General features: G+C 36.4%; 1 protein-coding gene across 10 annotated transcripts in view; it reads right to left on the bottom strand.

The window, feature by feature from the left end:
- The window catches only part of NOL4 (nucleolar protein 4), a 402,656-nt gene that overhangs the window by 41,311 nt on the left and 339,825 nt on the right, over positions 1-21,520 (bottom strand). For all 10 annotated transcript variants that reach the window (XR_004278137.1, XM_032310893.1, XM_032310895.1 and 7 more), the window contains one exon: positions 14,011-14,191. Coding sequence is in view for 9 of the 10 variants with exons in the window: in XM_032310893.1 (XP_032166784.1) it covers positions 14,011-14,191 (181 nt within the window). In the remaining variant the exon portion in view is untranslated. The remainder of the gene's footprint in view (positions 1-14,010; positions 14,192-21,520) is intronic.

The raw sequence follows: 21,520 nt of genomic DNA, 5'->3' as shown, positions 1-21,520 counted from the left end.
CTCCCTGAAACTCTATGTATTTCAAGACATAGGTGTATAAATCATTCAGTCTCACCCCAGTTCTAGGTTATCATCCTGGTACATGTGGGAAAACCTGGAAAAACAGAATGAATTCAGTGGCAAAACTGGTTACATTTCAAACATTTTCAGTTTGGGCTTGCTTTCTCTAAATGTCACATAATTTGAACTTCTGTCACAATGAAACTCTTGCAGAATTTGTTTTGGGGTGCCTAGGTGGCTCCGTCAGTTAAGTGTCTGCCTTGGGCTCAGGTCACAGTCTCGCAAATAAATAAAGAAAATCTTTTTAAAAATTTGTCTTGTTTCTAATTTTAAAGTCATGCCAGCTTCTGCCAAAGAGGTTTTCAATGCCTCTGTTACAAATTATTAGCTTTTCTCAGAATCCTAAAAGACTGTAAGTTATTTAAAAGCTGGGCAGTTTGAATTAAAAGCATTGTTATTTAAAAATCACCATTTAAGTTTCCATAAGGTTATTCATTGACCACACTTATTTTATGGAGGAGTGTGGAGGAGTGAAAAATACATATATAATTAAATGCATGGAGCTTGATGGAATAAATGTAGAAAAAGTTTTCTGTGATAACAGAATCCTCTAGAAGCCAATATAGTAGTGTAAGGTGAGAAGAATAGTGTCTGGAATCAACACTGTCCAACAGCAATTTCTGTGGTGATGGAAATCTTCTTCTGTGCTGGTGAATTCTGTGCTAGCCACTCACCATTTTGGCAAATAAGACCTTGAAATTTGTCCCAGTGTGACTGAGAAACTGAATTATAAATTTAGTTAATTCCAATTTCAATAGCCACATGTACTTAGTGGCTATTGTACTGGATAGTACAGTTGTTGAGAAACTTATACTTAAAATCAAAATAAGGATACAAATGAGTAGGGTTTAAAGTAGGGAAATATGCTAATTAAGATAGGTCATCAAAGGGATTCATTCACATGGGAGAAATGGGCTTTCTAAAAATAGTTACAATTTGGACACCATGATGGCACAAAGAAGTCTCTACTTTGTGCCACAGAATGTGCTTTGAAAACTCACTCAGGTTTATTGGAACTCTACCGAGATATAATAACTACATAATCCCAAATACGATGACTTCAGTTACATCGCATGGTCATATTTTTTCACATATATTATCATCATGTAGATCTTTCCATTGTGTAAATGACATAGAAATTATCCATAGGGGTTGCTTAACTTCCGTGTATCACTTTTAGACTCTACTTCGTAAAATCATTCTTCTCTCAATTTTATGTAATAGAGTGTATGCATTTTTCACACCACACAAACACCCAGCTGCTCTTCTGGAGCAGGATGATGCTGAATCCCTCCCCCATGCCTCTGCACTACTTTGCACATGGCTAGTGAACCAGAACACGTTACTAAGAGGATAAGGTAAAGGTAAAAAGAGCACCTTGCCAGGTACCTAACGATGAAAACATTTCTCTCTTGAATCAGGAAACTTAAAGCTGAACACATTTTAAAATGGAATTTGTGTATTTCAAAACATTTGTCTGAAATGTTTGATATGAAACACTTCTCCTGTTCCAGTACTGTGCTCTTCAGGGTATTAAGAGAAAAGGGGAAGAAACTTTAAGAAGACATCCCCAACTGATGATTACTATGCTCAATTGGATTAAGTTCTCTAAACAGGTACAGTATTTTACTGGAACAATTTCTTCCTGAGACATTTATTTATCCACTTAATATTCACTGAGCATGAATCTAAGTTGGTTATTTATTGACCCTGTTGTTATGATAGTAAAAAAAAAAAAAAAAAAAATCACCTTGCCTGTCCTCAAATTGAGCACAGTCCAGTATAGAGAAGTCCATGTAACAAGTTAAATAAGAGGTATCCCTAGGGTATCAGGATAGAGAAAACTTAATGGGGGAGGCATCCAGAAAATTGTCATAGAGAACATAATAGCTGATATAAGTCAGGTGCTGGGGAGGGCATTCAGAAAATTCTGAATTTTCTTGGGATGTCTAGATCAAACTATTTGGTAGACAACTGGATATAAAATCTGAAGCTCGGGGTAAAGCCAGGGTGAGGTATGCCATTTTTGGCATATTTTGGGCTCACCACTGAGCAGTGTGCAGAACAAGAGGATTAAAGGGACAATGGTGGGATACGCTAGGAAAACCCCAGAATGGAGGGCACGAGTAGAAAAAAGAAAGCCCAGGAATGCAGAAAGAGAAGAATTATCGGAGGTATAAAGTGAAAGGGGAGTGTATTATAATGGAAGTCAAGAGAGTGGATGTTTCAAGGGTCTACTAATCAACAGATATGAATATACTCAAGAAGTCTGGTATGTAAAGAGCAAAAATCATCTGTAGTTTGACAATATGTGGACTCATGGGTAAACTTGTCCTGACCAGTTTCAGCAAAATAATGGGAGAGAAGCCAGCTATAGTGGACTGAAGAGTGAAGGGCAGATGGATGAGAAGTGAAGACCGTGCATGAATAGAAGCACTCCTCTGAAAATTTCAGGGGACAAGTGATGCTTCAGAATGTTGATGCTGAGGGCAGCACTATCCATACACAAAGCCAGTCACATCACGATCAATGAGCTCTAGAATGGTAGTGAAACTTACGGCCAAGCTTTCTTAGACTCATAATTATAGCTTCTGATCCAAAGCATCTTTATGGCCAACAACCCTGAATATGAGTGAGGAGCAAAGAAGATAATAGATGTAAAGATTCGGGCAAACTAGAAATTGCCATACAAATGTTAGTTATTATGGTCATTATTACTACAATTTGGTCTTGTTAAATTTCGATCTGTAAATCAGCCCAGTTTATATCAGAGTTGAAAAACAAATTGAAAAGTCTGCCCAATGGAGTTTGTGGAGAGGAAACATCAGTAGTTAACTTATGCATTATGCATATAATTTAGACTCAAGAGATCCAATGGATAACTGCAGCAAACTACAATTGCCCTCTTTAGACAGCTCAGTGTGAACTTCCTGATAGAAAGAAAGCATTCCAAAGTCCTGTGTAATTGGATGTGATAATAACGGGAGGATTGGCTGCTTGCTTGCTTCTCATTTCAGTTTGATAATTTGAATAAATTCTTTATACAAATTGTAACTGCTGTCATTTTGATAACACTCCAACTTGAGAATTTGGATTGTTGGGTGCAGACCCTTGCCAGTGCTAAACAAATGGAGGTTGGCTAACAAAGGATCTGAAGGGCACCCTTTCCTTGCTAACAAGTCTGCAACAGCAGCAAGCTTTTCCTACTGCTACTGTACTGAAAATTAAGCAGAGGGTAAAGCTTCTTAGACTCTTCTTTCACCCACAGAATCTTCAAACTGTTTAGTCTTTCTTATGATTCCTTTGCTTTATTTAAAATCAATCCCTACCCCTGCCATCCAATATACGTAAGTAATTCTCTTTGCACCTTTTCCTCTTTTGGCACCAAGTGTTCTATTTTTTAAAACATTTATTATTCATTAAGCCAATATGGTTGAGTACTTCTATTTATACGGGAGATATAATAGTGCTCATGACAGAGATTCTGCTTTCAAGGAGTATATATCTATTTAGGGAAAATATCTGAAAACCTATTTCATGATTCAATGGGTCAAGTGTTAGAATAGAGACATAAGCAGGAGAATAATTACTCTTCTAAAGGATGGAAGGGTGGTGAGGTACAGTAAGGTTTCCCTGAGGATGTATTATTTAATCAAAATCTTAAAAGATTCTGATATTTAGACAAGAAGAGGGAGAATATTGTATCTCATTTTGATCTCTAAATTTATTGAAGTCAGTGATTCTGCCTTACTCAACTTTGTTTCTCTCAAGGTGACTGCTATGGACTGAATGTCTGCCTTCCTCTCAAAATTCATATATTGAAATCTAATCTCCAGTGTGATTGTATGTGGAGGTAGGACCCTTGGAAGGTAGATAGTTGTCAGGGAGGAACCATCAGAAATGGGAGGAGTGCCTTTATCAGAGAAGCCCCATTCCTTTCCCTGTGCGGGGACCCAGGGAAAAGGTGGCCAGGAAGCAGGTTCTCACCAGATACCAAATCTGCCAGCTCCATGATCTTGGACTCCATAACCTCCAGAACGCCGAGTAATAAAGGTTTGTTGTTTAAGCTCCCCACAATATGGTATTTTTGTTATGACAGCCCAAATAAATTACAAAAGAAATCAAAGTGATTTGAAAATGAGACCCCAAACTCCTAAGTCTTTAGAATCTTTAAATCCAAATGCCATTAAGGTATCCTTTCTCATTCTTCTGCCCTCCTGTTCTTTTTGGAACATAGCACAATCTACAGGGTTCATGTTCTTGTAAAAGGTTTTATGAACATTGGTTCTCCTTAAATCATTTAATGATATAAATTCTTATTGTCTTTGTCTGCTTACAAGTTCATGTGTGTAGCTAACCTACCTTGTTCTCTTGAAAGTTGCTGCTCTGTTCTGCACTTTTCAGAAGATCTCTACAAATCCTAAAATCAAGAATTCTCAAACTGAGAGTAACTGGAGTTGTCAGCCATCAGAGAAAATGGCATCTCATATAATGCTAAATCTTCTGCTATGTCCTTTTTAGCTCTTAAGATTTATGTATATGTATACAGTTTCTTTCCACACAACTCCAAATCTGTTACAGGGAATGACTATTCTGAGGTCTTCAAAGTGAAGAAATAAGCTAAAGATAATGCCATTTTTAAAAGTCAGAATGTTTGGGGTTTCCAGGTTTTATGAAGAAAGTCCCCAAATAAAGGAAATCGTGGGCCTGATCCAATTAAGCTGCCTTTCTGTGATTAAAACAAGCGAAGACTAGACACTATCAAAATAGCAGTAGCCATTACCAGTATTATAGGTAGGATGTGTTTTTGAGAAAAAAAAAATGTTATTTAGAGCTCCTTCACAACCTGAAATTAACCATTTGCCTAGCTACCATTGCTGTAGCCAAAGTTATTTTTCTAATGTGAGGTGGAGAAATTCTCTTTGGTTTAAGCCTGAAGCTGTTATTTGCCAAGACTCACCTTTTGCTGCTTCTTCCCCGCCCCCCACTTTTTTTTCCCCCTTAAACGCCATTACACACATCCCAAAGCCAACGCTCAAAGAAAGCCACCCATTTTAAATTTTTTGCAGGTCATACTAGTTATTCTGCTACTCTTGTTTCTTTGCTTCGGAACACAGGCTGAATTGTTCAAAGTTGTTCTTTACTGGGTTCTTAAGAAATTGCTGTACAAAAACCAAAAGACATATTAATCCAATAACCAGAAAGTCAGCCTGTGTGACCTTGAGCAAGTCACCTTACTTTCCTGGTCTGTTTCTTTAGTCATAGGCTTTTAAAAATAAAGAGGTTGTGGGGCGCCTGGGTGGCTCAGTGGGTTAAGCCACTGCCTTCAGCTCAGGTCATGATCTCAGGGTCCTGGGATCGAGTCCCGTATCGGGCTCTCTGCTCGGCAGGGAGCCTGCTTCCCATCTACTTGTGATTTCTCTCTGTCAAATAAATAAATAAAATCTTTAAAAAAAAAATAAAGAGGTTGCTATCAAATTATTTTCTCAAGTCCCTTTAGGCCTATCATCCTATGATAGGTTTACTGGGGGTTAACTTCCAGACAGGTAAACCTCATGATACTACCATAGTACCTTCATTAAACTCCCAATTTATAATACCTGCTTTCTAATCATGTATATGGCTGCATACTTAGAACCTATACCAGATTTCCTATGTGGTTTCTGAGTAGAAATGAGCAATAAAATTGAAGAATGGATACCAATGTATTGTGATTACATATGTATGTAAATGTGTGTAGGGGTGTGTAGTGTGTGTGTGTCCACACATTGTGGTACCCATTTCAAAGGACAAACTCACAATGCTATGAAAATTATGTCTATATTTTATCTAGACTTGGAAGTAAGGATTTAAAAGATGAGCGATAAATGAGGGACATGGGGTGAAAAGGGCACATTAAAGTAAAGTTCATGTGGGTTTAGCCACAGAAGTGTTTTAGATAATGAAGTGATGCAATCAGATTTTTCTTTTCTTAAAAATTATGTTAATGACACAAGATGGGATCAGGATTATTAACATAATCAAAACTATGTTAATGACACAAGATTAAGACACTCTTAATCTCACAAAACAAACTAAGGGTTGCTGCAGGGGTAGGGGGTGTTGTGGAGAGGGTGGTTGGGTTATGGACATTGGGATGGTATGTGATATGGTGAGTGCTGTGAAGTGTGTAAGCCTGATGATTCACAAACCTGTACCCCTGGGGCAAATAATACATTATATGTTAATAAGAATAATTAATAAAAAATTATTTTGGTTCCTATGTGGAGAATGGGTTGAAGGGCAGCAAAATTTTCCTTTAAATTTAAATTTCCTAAAATTTCTTAAATGATTGGCAGTTGCCCAAAGTTCTCTCCTCTCTCCTCAAAAACCTCAAAATATTCTCACTTGTGTCTTCAGTCTTGTCCTTCTTTGTAGATATTATCTTTCTTCCCACCAGTAACTCTCTGCATTTTTTATGGAAACACAGTGCTTCTTCCAATTTGTTCAATAAGTCAAAAGAGCAAAGTGGAGCATAAAACACGTGTAGCTCGTGGGATCCTGAGCTCAGAAGATTCCTCTGCTTTGTGTAATGCTCTGTTATCACCATCTTGATATTCTTACCTTTTAAATAAGAAACCCTACATTTTCACTTAGCATTGGGTTCCCAAATTACACAGCCATTTATGGAGCAAAGATAAATTATTTTGGTTGTCCTCTAGTAGAGGTGAACAATATTCGGTTTGCCCTATATTCTTTTATACATCTCTTCCATGTCTAAAGTTTTGCCCATTTCTCTTCATTTTTACTAACAACATGACATCACAGAAATAACTAGTATTGGGCAAAATAGATGTAGGACATTACTAGAGATAAACAGGTGTTTTACAGTAATTAGTTAATCCATCAATAAAATATAACAATATAAATAGTAAATATGACTACTGGCAAAGTCCCAAAAGAAATGAATCAAAACTATTAGAAACAAAGGCAAAATAAATAATTCAATAATAGTAGTTGGAGATTTCAATAACCTTCTTTTAATAATGGATATAATAATTAGGCAGATGATCAACAAGAACATAGAAAACATGGGCAACTTTATAAACCAACTAGACCTAACACAGATTTACAAATACCCAACCATCAACTTCAGAATACACATCCTTTTTAGGAACACATGGGACATTCTCTAGGGTGGATCACAATCTAGGTCATAAAAAAGCTTCAATTAATTTGAAAGGATTGAAATATATAAAGTATGTTTTCCAATCACAATGGAATAAAATTAGAAATTACAAAAATTTGAGAAATTCACAAATATGAGGAGAATTCACAAATATTCACAATTAAACAACATAATCCTAAATAACCTGTGGGTCAAATAAGAAGTGACAAAGGAAATTATAAAACACACTTTAACGTGAAGGAAAACAAAAACAATATACCAAAACCTATGTGATGTAGATAAAACAATGCTTAGAAGGGACTTTATAGCTGTAAATAACTACATATGAAGAAAAATGGGCTTCAAACAATTGTCTTAACTTTTCAGCTTAAGACTGGGAAAAAAAGGACCAACTGAACTTAATGTAAGCAAAATGAAGGGAATAATAAGTGTGGGAGTAAAAATTAATGAAATAGAGAATAGAAAAATACAGAAAATAAAAGAAGCCAAAGGTCCTCCTTTGAAAAGACGAAGCAAAATGACAGGTCTTTAGCGAGAGTCACCAAGAACGGGGAGAACCATAACTAGAATCAGAAATTACAAGTAAAAGGTATTCAAATTGGCAAAGAAGAAGTCAAACTCTCTCCCTTCATGATAACTTGATACTTTATGTGGAAAACCCAAGAGACTCCACCCCTAAATTACTAGAACTCATACAACAATTCAGAAATGTGACAGGATACCAAATCAATGCACAGAAATCAGTTTCTTTCTTATACACTAACAATGAAACTGTAGAAAGGGAAATTAGAGAATCAATTCCATTTACAATAATACCCAAAACCAAAGGATACCTTGGAATAAACCTAACCAAAGAGGTAAAGGATCCATACTTGAGGAACTATAGAACACTCATGAAAGAAACAGAAGACACAAAAAGATGGAAAAATATTCCATGCTTATGGCTCAGAAGAATAAACATAGTTAAAATGTCTATGCTGCCCAGAGAAATCTATACTTTCAATGCCATCTCAATCAAAATATCACCATCATTTTTCATGGTGCTGGAACAAACAATCCCAAAATTTGTATGGAACAAGAGAAGACCCAAATCACCAAGGAAATGTTGAAAAAGAAAAACAAAGCTGGGGGCATCACGTTGTATTACAAAGCTGTGATCACCAAGACAGCATGGTACTGGCACAAAAACAGACACATAAACCAATGGAACACAGGGGAGAGCCCAAAGATGGACCCTCAACTCTATGGTCAAATAATCTTCAACAAAGCAGCAAAAAATATTCAGTGGAAAAAAGACAGTCTCTTCAATAAATGGTGCTGGAAAAATTGGACAGCTATATACAGAAGAATGAAACTTGACCATTCTCTTACACCATACACAAAGATAAACTCAAAATGGAAGAAAGACCTCAATGTGAGACAGCAATCCATCAAAATCCTAGAGAAGAACAGAGGCGGTAACCTCAACAGCGGCCACAGAAACTTCTTTTAAGACATATATCCAAAGGCAAGGGAAACAAAAGTGAAAATGAACTTTTGGGACTTCATCAAGATAAAAAGCTTCCGTACTGCAAAGAAAACAGTCAACAAAGAGGCAACCCATAAAATGGGAGAGGATAGTTGCAAATGACACTACAGACAAAGGGCTGATATCCGAGATCTATAAAGAACTTTTCAAACTCAACGCCCAAAAAATATAATCAAGTCAAAAAACAGAAGACAGGAACAGACACTTCTCCAATGAAGACATACAAATAGTTAACAGACATATGAAAAAATGTTCATCGCCATTATCCATCAAGGAAATTAAAATCAAAACTACATTAAGGTACCACCTTACGCCAGTTAGAATGGCAAAAATTGACAAAACAAGAAGCAACAAATGTTTGAGAGGATGTTGGTGGGAATATAAGGTGGTTCAGCCACTTTGGAAAACAGTGTGGAGATTCCTCAAAAATTAAAAATAGAGCTACACTATGACCTGGCAATTGCACCACTGGGTATTTACTCCAAAGATACAGATGTAGAGAAAAGCAGGTCCATATGTACCCTAATGTTCAAAGCAGCAATGTCCATAATAACCAAACTGTGGAAAGAGCTGCGATGCCCTTCAACAGATAAATGGATAAAGAAGATGTGGTCCATAAATACAATGGAATATTACACAGCCATCAGAAAGGATGAATACCCAACTTCTGCATCAACATGGATGGGACTGGAAGAGATTATGCTGAGTGAAATGTAAGAAGAGACAGTCAGCTGTCATATGGTTTCACTTACTTGTGGAATGTAAGGAATAACAGAGAAGACATTAGGAGAAGGTAAGGAAAAGTGAATTGGAGGAAACTGGAGGGGGAGACGAATCATGAGAGACTGTGGACATGGTGGGTGGGGGGATGCATGAGCCTGGTTGTGGGTCTTAAGGAAGGCACGTATTGCAGGGAGCACTGGGTGTTATACTTAAACAATGAATCATGGAACACCACATCAAAAACTAATGATGTAATGTATGGTAACTAACATAACATAATATAACATAACAAAAATCAATAAACAAAAACAAAACAAAACAAAAATAGAGAACAAACTGAAGGTTACTAAAGGAGAGGTGGATGGAGGGATAGGAGAAATAGATGAAGGGGATTAAGAATATGCATTTCTTGATGAGCATTGAGTAATACATAAAATTATTCTACATCTGAATCACTCTATTGTACATCTGAAAGTAACATGCCACTGTAAAGTCAACTGGAATTAAAATTTAAAAAAAGAAATTACAAAGGGAGCATCACTACCAACCTTATGAAAACAGAAAGGATTATAAAGGAATCCTAAGAATTGTGTCAATAAATTAGATGACTAAGTTGAAATGGACACATTTCTGGATATACACAACTACCTAAACTGACTTAAGAAGAAACTGACAATATAAGCAGACCTATAACAAGAGACTGGGTTAGTGATCAAAAACCCCTCAGAAAAACCCAGATACAGATATCACCACTCCTGAATTCTACCAAACGTTTAAAGAATTAATAGCATTACTTTACAACTCCTCCAAACATAGAAAAATATAGAATACTATTTTAAGGAAAACATTCTATCTACAATAGCATCACAGAAGGAAACCGACATAAAAGAAGTACAAAGCTTGTACTATAAATATTACAAGTCCTAGTTAAGAAAAATATTTAAAGACTGATAACAAATGAAAAGACATCTCATATTCAGTCTTTTATTTTCTCAAAATGTTAATCATGGAGTTACCATATGAATGAACTAATAAACCAGCAATTCCACTTCTAGGTATATACCCAAAAGAATCATAACATATATAACACAAACTTGTACATAAAAGTTTATAGCATTTTTCATAGTAACCCCAAAGTGAGAAAAATCCAAGTTCCCATCAATTGAATGGCTAAACAAAACATGGCATAGCCACAGCATGGAACATTATTTGACAATAAAAAAGAATGAAGTATTGATTCATACTGTAATATAGATGAACTTTCAGAAGAGCTTGCTAGAGGCACCTCGGTGGCTCAGTTGGTTAAAGCCTCTGCCTTCGGCTCAGGTCATGATCCCAGGGTCCTGGAATCAAGCCCCGCATTGAGCTCTCTGCTCAGTGGGGAACCTGCTTCCTCCTCTATCTCTGCCTGCCTCTCTGCCTACTTGTGATCTCTGTCTGTCAAATAAATAAAATCTTAAAAAAAATAAAAATAAAAGAACTTGCTAAATGGAAAATACCTAACATAAAAACCATATATTGTATGATTCACCCTTAAACAAAATGTCCAGAATAGGAGTGTCTCTGGAGAGAACTTGATTAGTTCTTACCAGAGGCTCTTGCATAGTTCAGCATTTGCTCCCTTCCACAGTTAGCTTAGTGGTTTACATCGTGTCAGAAGGCCTGTGCTCAAATCCTGGCTCCTCCCTCTATTAAGGAGGGACCTTGGGAAAGTTACTCACAAAGTCTGAGCCTCACAAAATGGGTTTCAATCACGTTAGGAAAAAAAGAAAGTAGTGCCTAAGTATTTTTTTTTTTTTTAAGTTGGGGCAGGTTCAATTTTATAAAATTTTTCCATAAAATTGCAAACAGATCTCAGAGGACTGTGTAAGGAATAAATGGAAATTACATGAAGCACCACAAGCATTCAGTAAAGTGATCAGTCTTACTATTACTTGATGTTAAGTAAGTTACCTTAATAAATAAACAAATGACTCTTTAAGTCTAAAAAACAGTTTCTGTCAATTAAATCTACAGTCAATACACTTTTCCCCTAAATGTTTTGATTTGGTAGTTGAGTTCTGAACTACCTATCAGTTCTTATTCCCCATGTCAAATATTTTCAAAGAATTGTTAGTTTACAGCTTTATTGGCTAAAGGAATGCTCAGCTTTTATGTTGTCCCTTTCTGGCATTGAACTTTCTCATTCCTGCTGATTTGCTGTCTAAATACAAATAACACTCGAAAACAACTGAGAAGGCTCATTAGCTTTGGAAAAACTGATTATATACTTGAAAATTTGTTTCTTCTCAAAATAAGAGACTTTCTTTTTTTCTCCCTTCTACTTGAGGCTCCCCTCTTTTGATTTGGAGGCAACTAATTCAGACTGAAGCCAGTGATCCTGTCCTTAGGGCACTTTTAATTTCAAAGCAGACCAAAGAGCCAGCCCCAGCTTTCCAGAGTCACCCCTGAACACACTCAGAGCATATTTCCAATATTACACAGGTAAGTGATTTTCTAGAGTATGTACTCCTTTGACATTAATAAAGCAATTCCTTCCCCAATATATTCAAAGCCCACGAAGGTTATTTCAAATATTCAGATTAAAATTTGTCTTTATTTCCAGGCATTTTTAAGTAGAAAATATCTCATTGATACTACCAATTTAAATACGAAATTAAAGAGTTTTTGTTAGAACGCATTGCTTTTACATCTAGATCTGCTTTGCCTCCTGCTAAAAATTCCAACTTTCACTGACATCAACATAATTATAAATTTGCTTTAAACCACAATGCACAAACAGTCCCAAAATAATAATATGATTACTGGAAATAGTTTAAGGTTTTATGACAGACTTACATGCTGTGGAGTCAAATTATGGTTTCTGAGATCCCTTGGAAAATTTCTTCTGTGGGGGGCTATGCCAACCACTCATTAAACAGATAAAGTTCATTTGCATCATTTTTCTGTCACTATCAGGAATCCGTAAAGTCAGCTTCATTTATAATTATGTATTTAAATTGTTCAAGGTTAAATTTATAAAACAAAATATAAAAACCAAGTATACTTACAATTCCAGCTTACATTCCCTTCCCCACACATTCTCCCCCATTCCTGCCTCTATGTAAACTTTTTTTAATTATATAAATCCTCCTTTAATGAATATTAGCATACTATAGGTACTTTTCAGCATTTGGAATGCATAAAGAGATTTTTTTTATCACTTTTTATATCACCATGTTACTATCTTGTTTGGATGCACTTGAGATGAATCAACTAACCTTCAGTTGATAGACATTTTTATTGGTAATCCTTTTTCTTGCATTTATAAATAACACTACAATAAATAGCCTTGTGCATATATGTCTCTTTGTATGTTTGTCCATATGTCTTTAAGATAAATTCCTAGCAAGAGATTCCTCAAGAGTTTGCTGGACTGAGTGATAAATGTGTATTTAATTTTTCTAGATACTTCCAAATTCCACCCCAACTTTTTGCATTTCTATAAGCTATGCATGAGACTCCTCATTTCCTCCACAGCCTTGAAAAAGAGTATTGTGTTAATATTTCAATTGTTGCTTATCTGTATTTCTCTTATTAGGAGTGGGGTTAAGTAACTTTACCCATATTTAAGGGATATTTGCATTGTTTTCTTTGAGAACTATGTATTCATTTACTAGCCTTATTTTTTAATATATAGTTTGGGAATTTCTTTCTTCTTAGAAGAACTTCAGGCACTGGCTTATTAACCTTCTGTAGCGTAGATGGCTAATAATTTTCCCAGTTTATCATTTATTTTTTGCTTTGTGTATACTTTTTTTTTTTTTTTTTTTGGTCATACAAAAGTGTGTGTGGGTGAAATGGAGCTTATTTTTTCCCCTGGATTTTAAGTAGACTTTATAAAAACTTTCCTACAACCCAGTTGTATGAAATTCACCCACATATTTTATTCCTTTTATATGACACATTTGGAAATCCCTTTGGAATATAAACTCAATAAATTCCTAAAAGTTTTACCAAGCGTGAGCCTGTCTGAGCTGGCTTCAGCACCCCACTCACGGCAGGTGGCGGCTGGAGAGCCGCGGTTGTTTCTTTGAGTCGTTTCCGTTCCTATGTTCTTAGGTATAATTAGTTGCGTTTTATCAAGTCAGTAAGGTTCCTGCTGCCTCAGATTTTCCAAATTAAAAACCTCTTTGAACGTTGAGAAAATGGGTCATTATTCTTGAGGAATAGTGCATTACAGCTCTGGGGAGGTGAGGCAGAATGTCTAACTATCTGGTTAGAAAAAATCAGCTATTTCTCCAGCTGAGCTTTTTTGCTTGTAAAAGATCCATTATTCAGCTGCATAATCGCGCCCCTCCTTTCGGAGACCCCCAACAGAACACGGAGCTATCCCTGCGGGGAGACCAGGGTGACACATGAAGCGGCCACGGGTTTCGCCGATGGGCACTTACTCTTGCTCATCCCGCTAAGTTCATACTTTCCTCTCGGATTTAGAGAATCTGCTAGCCCCAAACGGACAGAAAAAGCACGGTAAATAGTAAAGACTCACCACTACTGGACGCGTCATTGAGATTGAGCAGGCCCCCGCCGAGCCCTCGGTAGCTATGGTAACTGTAGGTTCCGTTTCCGTTGATGTACAGCACCTCCTGGGAGCCGGACACCGCCGAGGAGGAGTACGTGGCCTGGGCCGCCTCCGGCTTACACTGCTTGTCGGCCGCCGCGGAGTCGTCCTGCAATGACATCAGCATTTACGTGACGTCTTACGTCACAACGCTAGTCCACCTGCACCAGGGCGCACTCAGCGTTATCGTGATGTCTTACGTCATAGCGCTAGTCCACCTGCACCAGGGCGCGCTCCGCGTTATCTACAAGTCTACACTAACAGGGGGAAAGAACAATCTATGGTCAATATTATTAAGTCAGCATATAGGCACATTTTCCACAACTTGGCTAAACCAACAAACAAAGGAAAGCAAAGGGACAATGGGAGACAGAGTGGAGGTGGAACAATTTGCACTTTCCAAATGAACTTAAAATGACATGGAGAGAGCTGGTGGGGAGAGCGCCCTAGATATGCACAGACAGATAAACAAAGAAAGAAAATACGGTATAGAACGACAGCGGAATATTACTCAGCCGTAACAGAGGAAGGAAATCCTGACATTCTTTTTTTTCTTTTTCCCCAAAAGTTTTATTTTTTTATTTGACACAGAGAGAAAGAGAGATCACAAGTAGGCAGAGAGAGATAGGGAGGCAGGCTCCCTACTAAGCGGAGAGCCCGATGTGTGGCTCGATCCCAGGACCCTGAGATCATGGCTTGAGCCAAAGGCAAAGGCTTAACCCACTGAACCACCCAGGTGCCCCAAATCCTGACATTCTACAGCGTGGATGAACCTTGAGGACATAATGCTAAGCGAAATGAGGCTGTCACCAAAAAAGACAAATTTTGCATGATTGTACTGAAGCAGTCAAACACACAGAACAGAAAGTTGGAGGGTGGTGGCAAGGGGCCGGGGGAGGGCGCAGTGGGAGCCAGGGAATCGTTCAATGGGTGTAGTTTCAGTCTTGCAGGAATGGCGGAGGGTGGGGGGAAGGTGGTATTTCTGGGGAGTCTGTGCACAGCAACATGCATATGGTTGACAATATTGTACTGTACACTTGGAAATCATTGGGAGGGTGAATTTTATGTTAAAAAATAGAAAAAAAACTAGCTGGTTTTAAAAAACACATGAAGAGAAATCACCATTTGTAGAAAAACCTTTTCAAAGCTGACTTTCTTAAAAACTTTTTTTTTTCCAGCCTGTGACTGCCTGCCCTCCACCCCTGCTCCCCTTCCCTCCCTCCCTCTTTATTTCGTGATTATAGCAAAACTGATTGTAGCAAAACTGATTGCATGCTGACTCCACACTAGACCCATTTCATATAACAGCCTAAAAAAACCTGAATAAACCAGAGCCTTTACACTTGTGTTTCCTTTCTTAAGCTACTCTAGTGTCTGCAAACTGTGAATCAAAACTTCTTACCATGTCAAGTCGTAAAGGACAATGAAATTAAAATCTGTAATAAATTGTATGTATTTTCACTAGTAAAACAGGTTGACTTGCTCTTCAGCTGTGAGTTTATAAAGTCTAAAATATATACGTGTATATGACTTTACTTGCCCACTGCATTCTTCGTATTTTCTTTTCTTTTCTTTTCTTTTTTCAAATAAGAAAGAATTATAAACAGATCCATAGTGAATGCCTAGGAGTGTTTTTGTCATAATCAGAAGTATTTCACAACTTCTAAATTTAGAGTACATGTTTAGAGAAATAGAGTAACTTTCAAATACATTTTTTTAAAGATTTTATTTATTTATTTGAGAGAGAATGGGTGAGAGAGAGCATGAGAGAGGAGAAGGTCAGAGGGAGAAGCAGACTCCCCAAGGAGCTGGGAGCCCGAGGCAGGACGAGATCCTGGAAGTCTGGGATCATGACCTGAGCCGAAGGCGGTTGCTCAACCAACTGAGCCACCCAGGCACCCCAAATACATTTTTAAAAGGCACCAAGTACTAGAAAAAGAATAAATAAAAATAAAATAAATAAATAAAAAATAAAAATAGAATAAAAAAGCATCACCACAGCTATCAGAATTGCGAAATTATGATTTTGTTCTTTTTTTAAATCTTTTCATCTCTGATCTATTCAACTCTGACCATTACACTTAGACATATCATCTGTGAGCATTTCATCCTTTCATTTCTAGGTAAGAAAGATTTCATAATAAATGGAAAAAAACCTCTGCGTAAACTGAACTAAAAATAAGAATTTGCCCAGCATTACCTTTAAAAACAAAAAACAAATGCAAACTGACTGAAACTGGTATATGAACTGGAATATCTCATTGTAATTCTCTCTTGTCATTTAAACCCTGGTAATCCCTGAATCCCTGGGGGGGCGAATTACTTCAGAATAACACTTTCCTGGAGAAACTTCACTAAAGAAGAGACCGAGGTAGAATCCAATTTTTTATTTTTGTATCACTGCTCTACTATTTAGACTAGGAAGTCACAAAGTTCCAGGCTTTTTTTTTTTTTTTTTTTAATTAGAAAGAATTAGAAAGTTACTTTTTGCTAGTTGAAAGTACCCAAAGACAGTGGGTTTTAGAATGGAGATATTGGGCTTTCACCATATTTAGCCCTCAAAGTAGGGACTTATACTAGAAACATGCCAATAGAGGTAGGTTTTTTTTCCTGGTACTACGATATAATATAATATTACGGATAGCATGAGAGGTTATTTTTTTCAAAGATTTTATTTATTTACTTGAGAAAGAGAGTGAGCGAGCATGAGCTGGGGGGTAGGGGGAGGTGGGGAACAGAGGGAGAGAGAGAAGTAGACTCCCCACTGAGCAGGGAACCTGAACTCTGGGATCATGACCTGAGCTGAAGGCAAATGCTTAACTGACTAAGCCACCCTGGCACCTCAGATAGTATGAGTCTAAATAATCTAAGATATTGAAGAGGATATTTCCAGGAGTCTTTTGTTACTGCAAGTATGTGCCATAATAAGTAGGTCTGAGGTAAATAATTATACTAATTATAGTGCTACTGTGAACAAGAATTGTTAATAAAGCAATATTAATGGTACAGGAGCATAGCAACTATTACAATCTTAGAAACTGTAACCAACAGCCTATTAAATGACATGTTACAATGACAGATTAAGTGGAAAATGGTCAAATCAATGATGACAGCACCTCATGCAGTGTCCAAAAGTCTTTTATAAAAGTGCAGTGAAATGGTCTCCCATCTAGGAGTGCCAAACTCCTCCCTTCCTGGAGACAGAGGTTATCATTTATATATATACACACACACACACATACACACACATATATATACACACACACACAAACATATACATATATATACACACAAACATATACATATATGTACACACATACACATACATATATACATGTATGTGAATTATATACTATATTTATACACACACACACACACAATCCTCCATAGCAGAACAAAGACATGTCTTACATAATCATTCAATTTAAACTTATTAAATTAGGAAGGCTTATCAGAAAATTGATAGGTGAATCCATGATGTTTACCATGGATTTTTTTAATGTTAATGACTTCTATTTTCTCTAAAGAAATAGATTTCAAACTAATTCATGGAACTATAAGGCCTCTTGGGGGAAATGTCTTAGAGTCTTCCTGAGATTATGGGACAAGGAAATATGGATACCCTGTCCTGCCATGTTCTACCTCTTTACGCAGACTAGTGGACCTTCTTTGCCTTAGTCTAATTCATAAATTCACTCCATCTAAAGTGCATTTTTATAATAAAACCACTGAGCTATGAAGTATTCTTTCTGTAAGGACATGTAGCCACTGAAATTCTGAAAGAAGGCAGAATATTCAATAATTCAAAGCAAATTTAAGGACCTCGGGAAGGGGCTGGCCTCAAACAATTCCACTGCTAGCATAACTTCTCAGATTCCTTGATTGAAAATAATTTAGGCAACGTGATAAAATTTGAATTTCTAGTTTGGCAAAATGGGTGGCTCTTCTGAACATCCCAGTCTATTTTTCTGTGTTTGTAAAATGAAAATAAGATACACTCACAGGAGAGGAGTTTCTTAATGATGAATAAAAAGAGAGAAGGCATTGTCTCCACAATATTTGCTTACTGATTCTTTGTATGCTAGAATTAATTTGTATTACTAAACATGCTATTTTTAAAATTTGCCTTAGTCTTTCATTATTAACTGTTATTCCAAACCACAGTAACTGCATGGAACAGGCAGATAATTAATTCCATTAATAATCAAAACAGGCCTTGTAGGGAGTCATTTGTGTTCAAACACAGATTTGCATTATTAATGTTCTTGGCAGTCCACTATATATTGAGAAAGAAAACATATGAAGTCCCAATAAAATCTGGTCTGTAGTATTTTGGGGGCAAAACTTTAATATAAGTTAATTCATGTTATTCTTTTGAATGATCACTGTTATTGGTTTCGAAGAGGCATAGATTTTAATGATATAAAAAATAAATATTCCCTAGAGTCACATTTTATCTCTGTAAGCAACTTTTAATAATCATTATTTCCCAAACTTCTCAAGGTTGACAGCATGCCCCCTGGGTTGCTATAAAGTTTATTTTTAAAAGAAGATAATATTAATAGATTACAAGACTGCATAGCTAGGCAATGAAATAAATTTTACTCATCAACAATCATACAAAATCCTATCCTGGCTTTTATGAGACATAGTTCAAATTTTCTTTAAAAAATTCCATAAAAATAAGATCACATCAGCAATTTAATGACCACCAGCTGTGCACTAGATAATGCACTGTTGTTTTGATTCAGATTTCTTTGATTAAAAATATACAACAAATTAAAGAAATACTCACAGTTACTTCTGTAGGTAGGCTCTGGCCTTATCAATAAATATAGCCTTGATGTATATAAATAGGCATTTAATATTTAGCTTGTAATATATACTACAGAGTACTCTAGTAATATTTAGATTTGTAATAGGATGTGTGATTACTTATGGATGGAGGGCAAGATTAAGAATCATTTTAAAGAGTAGACATTGTCACAGTCTTTGAGTAGACTGGTTTGTATACTCTTGTATCTTAACCTCAGAAACTGGACAGGGTTGAACTTGAATTTGCAGAACCTGATCTGGTACTTGGGCCATATACATTGAATTCCTAAGTGCAGATGCCTAAGGAATCCTTAACTCAAGAGCCTTAGACACTTTCTCTATAAAAATGAAATTTGATTGATTCCACTCAAATTTTTGACAATAGAGTTCAAAAAAATTTTTGCATGGAGATAATGTTTCATTGGCTTTATTATATCTCCCAAGAATTACCCTTTTTCTTAGACTATAGCTTCTGCCATCTATTAAGTATACCTTGTGCTTTCATAAACTTTTCTCTATCTATAATTAGAAAATTCCAATAAAATTTACTGCTATATTCAATAATCCAGATACCTTCATCCTTTTTGTCTTTTACCTTACACTGTTAGAGCAACTGGAGTTTGCAAGGCAATGTTGCATCAACAGTGAGTTAAATTTTTAGCTTAGCATCGAGGTGGTCAGGGAACTAGTGATTCACCTTTTGCACAGACCTCAAAGAAGCTTCTCACTGTGAAATAGCAAACACAGGGATAATTTAGGTGTAAGTTTGCTGAGCCTTCTAGACAACTGTTACAAGATGTCTCCTATCTTTACATGTTCTCTGCAGTCTATATGACAGAAGCATTTTTACTTAAGTGACTGCTCTAAATGTCTCCTTTGCTTTATTAGTACAGATGGGGTGAGGGAGTACAATTTATTTCACATGTAAACTACTGGAAAAGATGCCTACTTTCTAAAAGCTTCTCTTCTTCCACTTGATAGCAAGTGTTCTAGAACTAAGTACATTGCTGAGAGTTTCCATGGAAATTCATAAAAGATCTGAGAGAACCGGAACTTCCATTTAAACTGCTTTACTGCTGAGAACAAAACAAAACAGTGTGCACTTAAAGTAAATGCACTCACCACTTGAGATGATGAGAAGTGATTGATGATGCCGTCAACACTCTCTCTCTCTCTCTCTCTATCTCACACACACACACACACACACACACACACACACACACACAGAGTAATATTCAGGAAGTCCTTTCTTTCTTTCAGTTAGGAACATCCATATTGTCTCCTCCCTTGTTGGCCATACAAATAATTAAGATAGTCAACACAGAAGACGATTTTATGCAAAGATGACCCCAAATCCACTAAGATAATAAGGAAAACATCTCTTGATCAAATACAAGTCACCTAGTGATAAGTGAAATAACAGAGAAGCTAGATTGTGTTTCTGATTTGAGAAACTGAAACCACGAGATAGCTGTTACCTAGATGTCTGTCAAACTCTCAGAAGAATAGATTATTACATTAACTCCCTTGTAACATAATTTTATACACACTCCCATGATTCTGTAAACAATATAGATTTGAGAACTACTGGCTTAAATAAAACTACAAAGTAAATACAGTCCCTGGCCTGCTAAGTATAGATACACGGTTGGCAAGAAATAACCAAGTATATTGCAAAGTCAGATCCTCTAAAATCCTCTCTGATGGCCTTAAAGGTTTATTATCAAAAATGAAAGTACAGACTTAGCATTTAAAAATTTCAACATTAAGGGAAACACGCTATTTACTTATTGACCAAAAAAAAAATTGAATTAAAAAAAATAAATGTTATTTTCTACAGGTTTCTAACACTCAATTTTGAGTTCCTTTGTTAATAGGACCAAAATGAAAATTTAAGGGCAACATCCCTTTGAGGCTCTAAAATTGGATGGCAGTTATAAACTTTTTAGTTAGTGATTTTATATGATATTGTAGTATTCTTGACCTCAGAAAAAATCAATTTTAACAAACCAATACCAAATTGGTATCTTAAACATTAAATTTTAATGCATTTTTGAGATAAAAGCTATTTTTTCTTAATTACGATATTTTTGCCTCTCCTGAGGTTTTTGTTGTTGTTGTTGTTTTAATATTTTTAAATCTAGGGGCACCTGGGTGGCTCAGTTGGTTAAGCAGCTGGCTCCAGCTCAGGTCATGATCTCAGGGTCCTGGGATCCCGCCCCACTTTGGGCTTCCTGCTCAACGGGGACTCTGCCTCCCCCTCTCTTTTGTCTCCTTCCCCCACAAATGGGATCTTTCACTCTCTCAAGTAAATAAAATCTTTCCAAAAAAAAAAAATAAAAATTTACATTTGCAGCAATTTAAAACATCTTTAAAACCATACCTCTATTTGCAATTTGGGCTCTATTGAGTAAGAAAAAAAAAAAAAAAAGGAACTTTCTTAGATTATTTTTTTCTTCGTCCCCTTTCACATAATATTCTGTTTGGGTAAGACAGTTGCAGTGTTCTTCCTGGGGATTCCATGACAGGCCTAGTGTTAGATATTACCTATATAACTGTCACCTTCAAATTCTTACTCCTAATATCAACCTTCCCTCTGAGGCTCATGCATGAGTAACAGGAA

Source organism: Mustela erminea, chromosome 13 (genome assembly GCF_009829155.1).
Source record: "Mustela erminea isolate mMusErm1 chromosome 13, mMusErm1.Pri, whole genome shotgun sequence".
In the NCBI taxonomy this organism is placed as follows: domain Eukaryota; kingdom Metazoa; phylum Chordata; class Mammalia; order Carnivora; family Mustelidae; genus Mustela; species Mustela erminea.
This window is presented reverse-complemented; position numbering and strand designations above follow the sequence as displayed.